The sequence below is a fragment of the Ostrea edulis genome, chromosome 1 (assembly GCF_947568905.1).
Source record: "Ostrea edulis chromosome 1, xbOstEdul1.1, whole genome shotgun sequence".
NCBI lineage: Eukaryota > Metazoa > Mollusca > Bivalvia > Ostreida > Ostreidae > Ostrea > Ostrea edulis.
In genome coordinates, this window is record NC_079164.1 from 32,267,953 (window position 1) to 32,281,792 (window position 13,840).

The 13,840-nt window shown below is 35.2% G+C and overlaps 1 protein-coding gene across 2 annotated transcripts in view; it reads left to right on the top strand.

The window, feature by feature from the left end:
- Positions 1 to 1,224: 1,224 nt before the first annotated feature.
- The window catches only part of LOC125660056 (uncharacterized), a 49,342-nt gene continuing 36,726 nt past the window's right edge, over positions 1,225 to 13,840 (top strand). The window contains exon 1 of one of the 2 annotated variants that reach the window (XM_048891909.2): positions 1,225 to 1,858. In XM_048891909.2, the coding sequence (XP_048747866.2) occupies positions 1,728 to 1,858 (131 nt within the window). In that variant the 5' untranslated portion in view covers positions 1,225 to 1,727. Of the gene's footprint in view, positions 1,859 to 8,837; positions 11,990 to 13,840 lie in introns of those variants that run through there. The other variant, XM_048891903.2, reaches the window with a different exon arrangement.

A 13,840-nucleotide genomic window follows, 5' to 3' on the forward strand; every position in this document is an offset into this window, starting at 1 on the left:
TCTCATAGAATGCTTCGTAAGACCAATATACACAACTTGTATTATTTTTCGTAGTGTTATTCGAAACTCTGCCATCTTTTTAAAACTAAATTACCCGAATTAGCTGTACATGTTGAAAACTACAACAACAAAAATACTCTCAATGCCGGACAAGAATACACTATATTTAACTATAATTTTACTGTAGATCCGGTTTTATTCCTAAAGCTTTTATTTTCGAGAGATTACGACTTTCGAAAATTTAGTTCTCCTGATAACTGCTATTCCTTATGTTTATTTCTTAGGATATACAGTAGTCATGCATGCAATTGATAATTTCTTGCGCATTTTCAACAAGCGTTATACGAGCTTGCCGGAAAGGCCCGAAAAGTTGCGATTTATATGAATTGAAGCTGATGTTAGAATTTGCTGTTTGATAATGTCCTGGGAGCTGCTTGTTTTAAGCAACAGGATTTGCTTCTTCGGAAATCGTCAAGTTCTTTGATGCGGATTGAAGAAATCGTAATAATTCCCGACTGATATCTTGTAGGGGTATTGTGAAAACCTCTTGATGTCATTGATGGAATGAATTAGTAGAAATTTTGAAATTCATTTTTTTTCCTCTACTGTTTTTACGGTTTCATCATCATCGCTCACATGCTGACACAATTGTTATCCGAGCTAGGTTGTTTATTTTCAAAGTTGGGTACATGGCTGAAAACACTTACATTGTCGAAAACGATGTTTTGAAGCGATTTTTAATTTGATTTTAAGATTACAGTTAGATACAATTATTTGACGTTTTTGGACAAGACTATACTTATTCATTCTAACAAGTTTGTTTAATCATTTGCATTGAACTTAAACAGGAAATGAAATTGGACCATATAAAGGCGGCATAGAAATAAACTTATTACGAGTCATAAAGTTTTACTGCGTCCTAGTAATTTCAGCCTGAAATACACACTTATGCACTCTCATTTATATCTTGTTCATTTTCCTGTAATAAAAATAAAAATGAATGTTCCTTTGAAAACATTTTATGCCTCGATTATTCAATTTTCCTCCTCAGTAATTTATTACTATAATATACATACATTAATAAATAGGCACAAACTGCTTCTTACAAAGAATTTCTTGATAGTAATGTGAGATGGGGCGGGTTTTAGTTCCTAACACTGAGCGATAACCTTGTTATTTCAAGAGGCACTGTGCGAAATGGTTTAAGGGCATTTTATCGCTTATGATAACAGTTTTAAAAGTTAAAAGGCCATACAAGGAATAGACGCGAGAGAAAGTTGTAAAAGATCCGTGAAAGAAACCTGGATAAAATTCATTTCTGCAGCCTTAAGAAGTATTATCACAGAACCGAATATGAAACCGACTCGCGTGTAATGAATTGTCCAGAATCTGAAACGTATATGACTTGACGAAGCAGACAATATGATATTGACAACTTGTGTGCGATTGCAGTCTAACCTTACCTGGTAGTATTAATAAGCTATGGAATCATAAACAATGTGACAGTTGACAATGGCCTTAGCGTTTAAACCTTTTGTCAATACGTCTCCAATCTCTTTGGATTTCTTATAAATCCCATTTTGACTGATAAAACATGAAAAAATAGCTAAGAGACGCTTTCAGTTTTTATCGAAAAAGTACAGTTGAAAGTGCGGAATTTACATTTGATAACACTGATTCGGTATCAAGGAGATGTTTTGATGTGAACTTTGTAAACTGTATTCAAAATGAGTGAGAAAATTCCCGAATTTGAAGTGATAACGGAAGATTCTGTTGAAACTACACAAAAAGAGGAGAAATGTGTCGACTCGGTAACCAACGACAACGGTGTTGATGTGGAAAATGCCATGGAGAGCCAGTAAGTATCTAAAGAGCGAACCAAAATCCCGAAAATAATGATTTTTTTAAAAAATCTTCAGCACTTTTGATAAAATAAAAATTGAATGCATATTTTTTCCTTTATTGAAGGTATTAAAATGCGTATTGTAATACATCTAAATAAAAAAGAATAATTGTATGCACATGACTTATTTTCCCAGGTTTATCATGAAATAAAATAAATGAATTTCTTACTCTATCAAAAAATTCATGTTAAAGTATTGCAAAAACTAAAAGCACACTTGTCCGAATATATGGGAAATTCAAAGGTAGTCATGAAAAAATGCTAATGTTGGACACATCGATGGAGAGGGAGGGGGGGGGGGGGCAAAATTTGTTTCCCAGTGACCGCAGAGCTAGATTATCTAATTCAAAGTAGCTGTTTTAAACATGCAAGTATTATCGTTTTGCTATATCACTGTGACATTCGCTTAAGATGAACCCAATTCCTTATTATCCATCTTCATTCTACTCAGTCGAGTTGAAATACCCAAAGCAAATATGTATTTACTTTAACAGTGGGGAGATGATTGGATTCCCAGTAAGGGTATATTTCTTTAATGGAAGTCCATTAAAGTTCCTGAAGTAAAGAAAACGATGTTTGCTAGTAACAAAAGGACTAATAAATACCTGACGAGATTTGCAATATCCATTATTCCTAGCGACTTTTAATCTCTATGTATGTTTTCTGATATATGAAAATATTAACATTATATTCTTTGTTGCTGGAATGAATTGGGTGTATATTTGTCGATTGACATAGGGTACATGTATTGAACAATTAGCACCCAAAATTAGCAGGCCGATAGCTGAAATTCATTCTATGTTCCAGACCAAATATGTTCAAATACAGTACTAGTATTTACAGCAAAAAGAAAGGAAGGCCTCATTACTGAAGACTGAACAATGAAATAAAAGTGAGTTGTATCAACGAGGTCTAAATTAGATAAGCTATGTCGGCAAAAAGTAGGATTTGGGGTATTAAAAGCAGCGAAATATTATGTCCTTTGAATAATCATTGTTGTCGGAGAAGATTGTCAGATAGGATAATGGTTTGTCCTGGATGAAAGAAAACAAGGCACAATTTAAACAGGTGATAAGGAATAAGCGAAAATAATTAACAAATTTTAAACAAACAACGGGATTCTCAACGTTGCTGGGAATTTTCTATAGTGATTGATACTGTCATTTATATAAAATCGCTCGGACTACAAATTATCACTTACTACCCTGGTTTAATGAAAGCGTAAAAGTCGTTTTTTCCCACTTTCTAGCACGCAATTTCCTCATAAAAGCAATAATTGATCAGCTGTTTACACCATCAGAATAGGTAGTGTTCATGCTGGTAAAGGTTTTGACGTTCTCCTATAATGTTCGCAAAGATACAATCTCCCCGTCGAGGTTGTCCTGCACAAGTCTCTTATTGCAGGTATCTAGAGGTGATGCCATAGCAACGCACGGTAAATGGACTAAAATTCTTGAAGAGGTTATATTCAAATACAAATTAATGTTTGTACGGCCATTGCACATCATCCTCAATTTCTCCTACCGACAAGCATCAATTCAATCAGAAATAAGCTTTATTACGATAGTACGACAAATTTCATTGTGAGAAAAATTCTGAATTTTGACCCCTAAGGTCCTTATTCGATAATTGAAAAAATGAAAGTGATAAATCCGTTGCACGCATATTTTGTTGAATTATTTTTGATCTATGTTTATCACAAGTTGACAACACCCGGTCTCCATGTTTAGACTACTACTGGTTGTCAAGGACGGGGTTTGGTTTTATGATCTGTACGTAATAGAGGGTGAAATGTATAACATGGTTTCTCTGAGTTTTACTATCGATCATGTCAGCTAATCTTCGTGCATACTTCACACGGATTAGCGGGAGAACGGACAGGGTACACGATCCTGGGGCTGTTTACCCTCGTTAAGACCAACTTGCGAAAACTTGGCGTATTGTTTTTGCTGCGGTCTTTTGAGGGTGTAGTGGTTGTCAACCAATGGTGATGCAAAGAATGCGTTATGGGACTTTCTGTCTTTTACCTTGACCAAACATGTAGTCTAAGTGATGTAAAATTATGAGTTGGTTGATTTGATAGATGGTATTGATAAACCATTTTGAGTTTGATATATCAACAAACAGTGTTGACAATATTGTTACCAAGAATATAGTGTGTTTTCAAACTTTGAAGTTGCTTGGACACGATATTGCCTTTTGAATATTTCATGTTGACTTTTAAAGTTCCCTCTTGTTTATGATACCCATATTTAGCAGATTGTGAAGACTTCCGTGTTTTTACTATACACAGATAAGAAAGCAGTGAAGGTTAGAAGTGAATTATGTTAAAGTGGATATGGTCTTGAGTACACTGAAATTCTTTAATAACGTTCAAGTTAGAGGTTAGCTAAACAAACTTTGAAGATATTATTCGTGTTACTTCATGAAGTGACTTGGGGGGGGGGGGGGTACCATGGGAGAAACTGCGGCGAAGACTGCACTTTTATTTGCTAAAAAGGGACTAACACTGACAAAAGTGAACCAGGACTGTAGTACATCCACTGTTAAGGAACCCGAGTACATATGTACCTCTCTCTCCATATATAAAAACACTATCTGATTCCGAGAATCAAACATAAATTTTTAGTTTCGAGTATTATTTATATAGATGTATGTTTATTGAAAGGTAAATGAATTCAATATTTAGTAGAGATGTATTCAGTATGTACTGGTATTCACGCGTGACGGTGAATGACGTCAATTTTGATTCCCTTTAAAAAGATTGAGTTTTGTTGGTACACGAATGATGAAAACTGAGAGACCCTACACTTCCATGAATTTTAATTGAAATTTGATTGACATTTACGACTTAATGAGAAAATTTATACAATGATCATTGACTGTATTCTTACTTAAAGGGAGGAATGTGAATATTTCGTAGAGTGTTATTCAAAAGCAGCTTTTTTAAAAATCAGGATTACAACAGAATTTGAAAGCATTTGATAGATCTCGAATTCAAACATTTTCCAAAAAGTCATGAGTAGTCCATGGCCTCCATTCATAACCGGCAGTGCTTTACGATTTCGCACCTGTCGAGTGTTTTTCAGTGTCGGCCCACTTCTTTATTTACTAGGTAAATATTTTTTCTGATATTCCATTGAGTCGAAATCTTTTAGATGTCAGTTCTTTGATTACAAAACAAATCCATCGTAGTGACGGTCGCTCCCGATACAATTGTGAATTTGAATCAAGAGTTAACTCCCTTTTCCTAATCTTTCTCTGATTGATAGTTACCAGTACACATGTGATTTTTGACTTATTCCTCGAAATGAGGGAAAGTGGAATAACCGTGTAAATTCTATTGATAATATTGAACACGAAAGACGCACAGGGACTAAGCCCGTGTTGGACCCGAACTCTGTGATACCATAAATATATTTATGGCATCACAGAGTTCGAGCCCAAAACGGGCTTAGCCCCTGTGGAAAGTCGCATAATTTCCATCTACTGTTTGTTAGTTTTCTACGTCTCGTCGAAAATACTTCACTGATATTGAGACACCAGCTGTAGGAGAATTACCACCAAATTTAGACCATACTTAGGCGCTTACGACTGTAGCTGTCGCGATACGGGACTTCCGTATTTATGAATGACCCGTGATGCTCGCTTCTAATTGCCTAGCGTTCGGCGAAGGAGCAATCAAATCCTACATTTACGTCTTAAGTTTGATGCGGCCATGACAAGAGTGGGGCTCGAACACACGACCTCCCAGTTACGAAACTCTATCTACTGTTATCGAAAAACCATCGATTTTTTACCCAGAAGGTTATTAATACTATTTTACCTTATGGGCATTTTTGTCATCCTGTCTGATAATACAAGAATTTGATCAGGCCACTCGTTCTTTCGCCTCTTCGTGTTTAAGGTAAAATAGCAAAACTGCGAGGGAAAAGGCGCAATAGTGCGAGACTAGCGAAGCGAAAGCGCAAAGTTGCGGAAGAGCATAACCCAAAGCAATGGAGTGAATTCGCGCCTTCGCACTACCGTTCCATCGCCTCGCGTCTTTTCGATACGCATGCATGAAACCAGAATAAACGCGTCTCATGGTGCCGTTGGGGAAGTTTTCGAATTTTTACTATAACTGTTCACATTTGGAAGTGCAATGACCTATTATTTTTCCTCCAAAGCATAAGAAATAATGTACATGAATTAGTTTAAAAAGTTATAAAATTCCCTAAATCATATACCTGAAAACAGGTATTTAAGATAAACCGTTTTATACAATATTGTGCAGTCTGTAGCACATCGTCTGGAATCACCACGTGACAGATAAATACATGTACATACATGCGACAAGATAACGATGTTTGTATCACGTAGACAAAAGTTTCGAATCTATGGTCATTATAAGGATCTACTTTGTAAATATAATCTATCACTGGGTCGAATGCTGTTGTACGTATTTCATAGGCCGTTCTTTACATACTAATTTTGACTACGGATGACTCCGTTTACCTGATCAAGATATAAGGCTCAAAGCGGGTGTGACCGGTTAACAGGGGATGCTTACTCCTCTTATACACCTGATCCCACCTCTGGTATGCCCAGGGGTCCGTATTTGCCCTCCTATTAATTTTGTATTCTTTATAGGAGTTATGAGATTGATCACTATTCCATATCTTTACTTTTTCATCATACAGCTATCCATAATTATACGGATTTTCAAATTCACGTGTTTTTACATAATCATTCTGGCACAACATTTACATAATAATCTTAGTTCAGCATTTGAAGGAACTTGATAATCTAGTCATACATTGTACATCTTCGACATGTATATTTAAAAAACTTCCTCACACGAAGGGATGACAATGCGAGGACGAAGGAGCGATAGTGTGAAGGTGATAGTGCAAAGTTGCGAAGGTGATAGTGCGGAAGTGCGAAGGCGATAGTGTGAAGTGGCGAAAGTGAGAAGGAGAAAGGGTAAAATGTAATGGCGAAGAAGTGATATTTGTCTCGTTCTACCGCCTTCACGTATTTGCCCTCCCAACTTTGCACTTTCGCTTCGTCATCCTCGCACTTTTGCCCCATAAGAGCGAGTAGCCAAATCAGAAAACCATACTTTCTAATTTAGCTCTGTTTTTACCGTAAAGTACAATGATGTCCGTGGCAATCCGAAGAACTCTCACGAAAGTTTAAAGAAGTCAAGTTTTAATAGAACTGTGTTTGGTGAGTTGTTACTGCTTGTCCGGACTTGTGTCACTGTTGCTTGTTTCGTGAGCTGTTTATTGCCTATCCGGACTTGTGTCACTGTTGCTTGTTTCGTGAGCTGTTTATTGCCTATCCGGACTTGTGTCACTGTTGCTTGTTTCGTGAGCTGTTTATTGCCTATCCGGATTTAGTGTCACTGTTGCTTGTTTCGTGAGCTGTTTATTGCCTATCCGGATTTAGTGTCACGTTTGCTAGTTTCGTGAGCTGTTTATTGCCTATCCGGATTTAGTGTCACGTTTGCTAGTTTCGTGAGCTGTTACTGACTGTCCGGATTTAGTGTCACTACTGCTAGATTCGTTCTCAGTGGTTTAAATTTCAAATCACTTGCGAGCGAGAAATGATTGTAATTCACATCTGCAGAGACTGTCGTTGGCGTTGATTCGGGGTAAAAGAACCAATTCACGATGCAGAAATGATCAATTAATAAGAATGGACATTAGTATATCACAATATGGCTTTTCAATATCGGTATATTGGCTTTCAAACATATTTCTTTTTTCAGACAAAAAACAGTCACTCTTTAAAGGTTAAAACATGAGACAGAAAACTAGAATATGTTTCGTGTTCTGTTACTTGACAAATGTTTTTTTTTTTAAATGCCATTTTAGTTGGAAGTTTCATCTTTGTTCTTCATATTATTATTTTTTCATCTCAGTTGAAAATGAAAAGTTATATATTTTAAAAAATGTAGCCTTCCTTAGCTTTAAACTGTTTTTATTGTAATTACACTGTATTACAATATTATATTGCAGTATACAGTTGTCCCCAATTTTCTCAGCAGCGTGTCAGCAGGTTTTTTTTTTCAGTCATGACAACGGGAAAAGTCCATAAAATTTCTCATTTAATGTATCCATGTTTCACGACTTTATGTTGAAGTATTTAGTGATTAAAGTCTTTAGATATATCGACCATCTGTCTCGTGGTAGAAATATATGAACGTTTCCCAGTACAGGGGATCAAGGTATATGATGAAGCACACAGACGAATGGGGTCGTCGGGGATGTCTTCTTACATTTAACTCTCTATTAGTAGTTAGATGTGTACGCAAATAAGTATTTCATCGAACCATTACAGACAATCGCTAAGATGCATTTTTAAAAGTGTACCGAATGGTCAATAACTTATACAACTGTTGATAAATAATTCCGAAAGAATTTTACGGATATTTTCTAGACAGTTAAAATGTCTTCATTGGAAAAGTGAGATAAAGAATTTTGGTTTGAGTATTCCAGTGCTAAATAGGATTTTTATTTGCACAACACAAATTGGTGTGGTTTAATTACTTCTTATGTAACGGGTTGGAGTGATAAAGCATGGTAGATTCTCGATCTTAGATTATCGATTAATGACTTTGCACATTGTGAATCGGCAGTAGTTATTGTCATTGCAGTTTTGCTATTCTTGCATTGAGCCAAGTGCTGACAGATCTAAGACACCCATAGTCTGTGTAAAATTCCTATCGTCATATATTTTTTGAAAGGCTTTAGAATGACAATGAGTAAAGAACCCGTGTACAGACTTGTCATTCATTCATTCTTTATTTCCTCCATGTGGAGATATTGCAATATAAGTTATAATACAATTAAATATACATTAGTATTACATTTTGAACAGACATATATATATATATATATATATATATATATATATATATATATATAGACAAAAAGAATATAGAAGAATAAACATATATACACTACCCTTAAAGTATGTGATGGATAGGGGGCAGATAACGGCATGGTGTCTGACAGCTAGGGAGGCGATACCTGTAACTGAGCCAGAGCTCTCTGGTAATGCGCAGCTGCGCTTCGAACAAGAATGAAGTTCAGTAAGCGGAAGGTTTGGTTATTTGTTTCGTGTATTGTATACCGCCCCAGAAGAACAAGAAACATTTCATTTTCTGTCATACACACTGCTTGAAGGAGGAAGCATGTGTTTGTCGATACGCACTGCTTGAAGGAGTGAGCATGTGTTTGTCGATACGCACTGCTTGAAGGAGGAAGCATGTGTTTGTCGATACGCACTGCTTGAAGGAATGAGCATGTGTTTGTCGATACGCACTGCTTGAAGGAGTGAACATGTGTTTGTCGATACATATAATGCTTGAAGGAGGAAACATGTGTTTGAATCAACGGTCGGTGAAACATTTGTATGATTTTTGAAATGTAGTTTTCAATAGACTTTGTGACAAAATGAGTTCGAGGAGTGAATACAACTTTTTTACATTCAATAACATACATATATTAATAAACTTCAATATACTACTGAGTGAGAAAATGTATATATAAACATAGAGTATCATTTCCCCATAGTCGATTAATTCGAACAGCTTTCATAGCTTTGATATTTGAACTTGCATTGTTTCAGTTTGTTTTGAAAATTTTACTCCAGATTTTAGAGTAAATGATTATAAGACATCTTTTACTATACTTTACTATACAATAGACGCAAATAACTGAATATACATGTACGTCATTTCAGAGCTAACTAATGCGAATTAAATGTTTGTTTATTTGGATCCTTAATATGGTTAAGAGACCAAATCAACGTTACACTGTATGTTGAGTGTGAAATCTAATTTTAATTGTTGTTTGAGTGTATTTACATGTCGACATAATATTCCTATGGAAAACTTCAAAATAAGATAACAAAGCTACACTAAACAATGAAAATAATGTTGACATCCCCTATACGACCGTTACTGAAAGAAAGGAGCTTTTTTTAAACTTTAAAAAATATATATACAAACCACTAAAATGACCAACGACACGAACAACCAGATTGTCAAATTTTCGGGACGACCTGTCCCTTCTTCAGGACAAACGAAAAGAATTACATAATGTGACCAATATTAACAGAAAATGATAACAAAACAACAAAATATATAAAGTAAAAATTTTAAAAAAAACCCGACTCTAAACACTTTCTAAAAATATTTCGACCGTGTTACCGTCTTCTTCAGATCTTCAGTCAAACACGACTGACGAAGACCGGTAACACGGTCAAAATATTTCTAGAACGTGTTGATATACATTAAGTGAGGTGTTTATTAGTGATTTTGAATTTCATAAAGTGGTTCGCTTCATCAAAAGACGTACACGTCATCGTGTTATTTGTTTATTGTATTTACTTATTTATTCTCGGTATAATAGAAATGGTGATCTTATTACAAATTATTCTTTTTTATATTTCGATATATCACACAAGGCATGATATCATGTGATCTAAATTCCTTTCATTAATAATCTCGTGATAAAATCTTGTTTTGGCGTTTGTCATGCAAAAAAAAAAAAAAAAAAAAAAAAAAAAAAAACTAACAAAAAACAAAAACTTGAACTTCAAAAGCACTTGTATGCAAGTTCTACTTAATGTTGATAATCAAAAAGCAATACTGTTTGAATATTAAGATTTATTTCAACCTATTGACGAATTTCCTTTTGATGAATTTGAGTATCAGATATGTGTCAAATAATGACAGGTTAGAAAATACGAGTTGACACACCCCTTTGCAAACTATTGCAACACTTTTTGAGAGTCGGTGACTCGGACAATCACAACAGTAATACGAACCAGAAATTTAATCAGTGCGTAATTCATTTGCATAATTAAACCGAGTCAATTGCCTTGGGTTTGACGTGCATGTAAAACTGTTGAACAGAAAAACATTTAACCATGACCAGCATCATTAAATGTGTTTACCAAATCTATTAGATTTTTTTATCACACGATAAATTGGAAAATAAATATCTAATTTTGGATAGTTTTTTTTATGTATTTGATTATCAAAAGTTGTTCTACTATATTTAAATATCCTTCGAACAACCCCACGGGTGATTTTATTACCGAACACACGGCTGCATTACCATAAAAGAGAATGCAGCGCATAATGTTGCTAACCTAAATGTATAAAATGCTGGTACAATCTAAGTTTATACCTATCTCTTTAAATTATCAAACAATCGGCAGGAGTTCAGTGTGGTTGATTGGTTATGAAAAGATCGAAATCGCTTGACCTTGGCCTTTCTTGCAATTTTGATCGTCTACCCCTTTTGTGCTGTAATCCGTGGTGGGTATAATGATACTATGCTTTGGATGACATTACATATGAACCTTTTGTTACTTTATCTTCCCTCTATTGAACAAAACCGAGTAGAAATTCCAACAAAAATATTTATTTGAAGCTTATATTAAAAACTTTAACGAACTCCTGCTGTCTTAGCGATGACGAACAATTAACTAAAAACTGAAACCGACCAGGAGGTCGCCGTAAGAAGTGAAGGAAGGGGAAGGCTGTCTTAGGGCAAAGCTTTTTATCTAGTATTAAGACTGCTGGTGTCCAAGGATTAAAACTTTACCTATCAATTGTAACCAGACTTAAATACCAAAGTATGCTACCCCACACGGATTGAAGGGAAAAACGGTCGGGGCCCCTTAGCAGTACATTATGTTGAAATTTTTATTTGTGGACTAGCATACCCAGGAAGCGGAGTTCGATTAATTCTAGACCCCCGACAATACCCAAATCAAATGTGCAAACCCAAAGCAAACAGTCTGATGTGGTTTTAATTGATCTTTTGGGGAACTTTTTATATATGCACAAGATGCCACCCGCAAAGATGGGAATCATAGTGGCACAGAATGGTCTTGGAATCGTTGGGACTTATTTTCAGTGAAAATGAGGGAATCTCACAGGCGGAAGCCCAGCCTCCCGGCTCTTGCTCCCAGCATACCGCCTGTTTTTGTAAATGGACCGGCTGTGCTTAAATCTGCTTCCTCTCCCAATCAGGAGAGTACGACGAAATTTCAAGGACATTATGAAACAGAATTTATCATGTAAGTATACATTGCTATCTGTGGTTCTAGCAACGACATTCGTAGACGGGATAGTACATTTTATTTTTGCTATGATGGAATGACAAGTGTAAACCATTCCTGGATTGTGTAAACTTGTTTTGTGCTGTATCTTGATATTAACATCGACACATTGAGGTGGGAAATGTCTTTCATTGGAATATTAGCTACAGGTAAATATTCTATGACTTTCTCGTGGTATTTTTTGTGATGGATTATCAACATCCATATTAGAAATAACTGATAACTTTCAATTTCGGTCAATGTTTCCATGATACATAATAAGGTAAATCCCTAACTACTGCACCAAAATCACAAATCAAAGACGCGTAAAACGCATTTAATTATTTTTCGACTTGTCCTCATTCTATTCCAATGAAATTTGATATACTGACAAAAGTTCTTATTTGTGATATTCCCATATCTACAACATAATATTGGAAGTTTCAAAATATGTTAAAAATTTTGTGCTGTATTATCGCTTTCTTTCTAAAGTGACACACGGTTAGGAAGTTTAGTTGATACATGTTTATGCTCATCAGCATCGGCTGCCTGTAGTTGCATTTTTTTTTTGTATCTTTTTTTATATCCACCTTCACATTTTAAATTCAAAACGTTCAATGTGAGCTGAAGGGAGAAATTCTCGAATTATTCTAATTCCCAGAATTAATCGGTTATATCCCAGATTTCTATATACAAGTGTCTTGATCAAGTATTTTTTTAGATGTTTTTTTTTTTTTTATTAATGATACCATTTTGACATTCCGGTTGACAAGATCTAGAACTTTAAAACAGTCCGCCTACACAAAAAGGCAAACATTAAACAGATATATGTAATTGCCAGCGGTGAGAATAGGGATCAATTACTGTGGTTATTCAATGGATAAATCTCCAAGGAAATAGTGCTTGTTTATCTCATTCATGACTTCGTTAAATGAATGTGTTAGATTCATTGATAGGAAAGTTCACGTTACATATAGTACCTGTATTTTTCCGAAGAATCCTCCAACAGCGTGGAGTGATTTATCGTCAGTCGTAGTTGTTCATACTTTTCTTTGATTGTAGTTGTTCTTGTTGTCTCACTGTTCTTTGTTTGTAATTGTTCTTGTTGTCTCACTGTTCTTTGTAATTGCTCTTGTTGTCTCACTGTTCTTTGTTTGTAGTTGTTCTTGTTGTCTCACTGTTCTTTGTTTGTAGTTGTTCTTGTTGTCTCACTGTTCTTTGTTTGTAGTTGTTCTTGTTGTCTCACTGTTCTTTGTTTGTAATTGTTCTTGTTGTCTCACTGTTCTTTGATTGTAATTGTTCTTGTTGTCTCACTGTTCTTTGATTGTAATTGTTCTTGTTGTCTCACTGTTCTTTGATTGTAGTTGTTCTTGTTGTCTCACTGTTCTTTGTAATTGTTCTTGTTGTCTCACTGTTCTTTGTTTGTAATTGTTCTTGTTGTCTCACTGTTCTTTGATTGTAATTGTTCTTGTTGTCTCACTGTTCTTTGATTGTAATTGTTCTTGTTGTCTCACTGTTCTTTGATTGTAATTGTTCTTGTTGTCTCACTGTTCTTTGATTGTAGTTGTTCTTGTTGTCTCACTGTTCTTTGATTGTAATTGTTCTTGTTGTCTCACTGTTCTTTGTAATTGTTCTTGTTGTCTCACTGTTGTCTCACTGTTCTTTGATTGTAATTGTTCTTGTTGTCTCACTGTTCTTTGTTTGTAGTTGTTCTTGTTGTCTCACTGTTCTTTGATTGTAATTGTTCTTGTTGTCTCACTGTTCTTTGTTTGTAGTTGTTCTTGTTGTCTCACTGTTCTTTGTTTGTAATTGTTCTTGTTGTCTCACTGT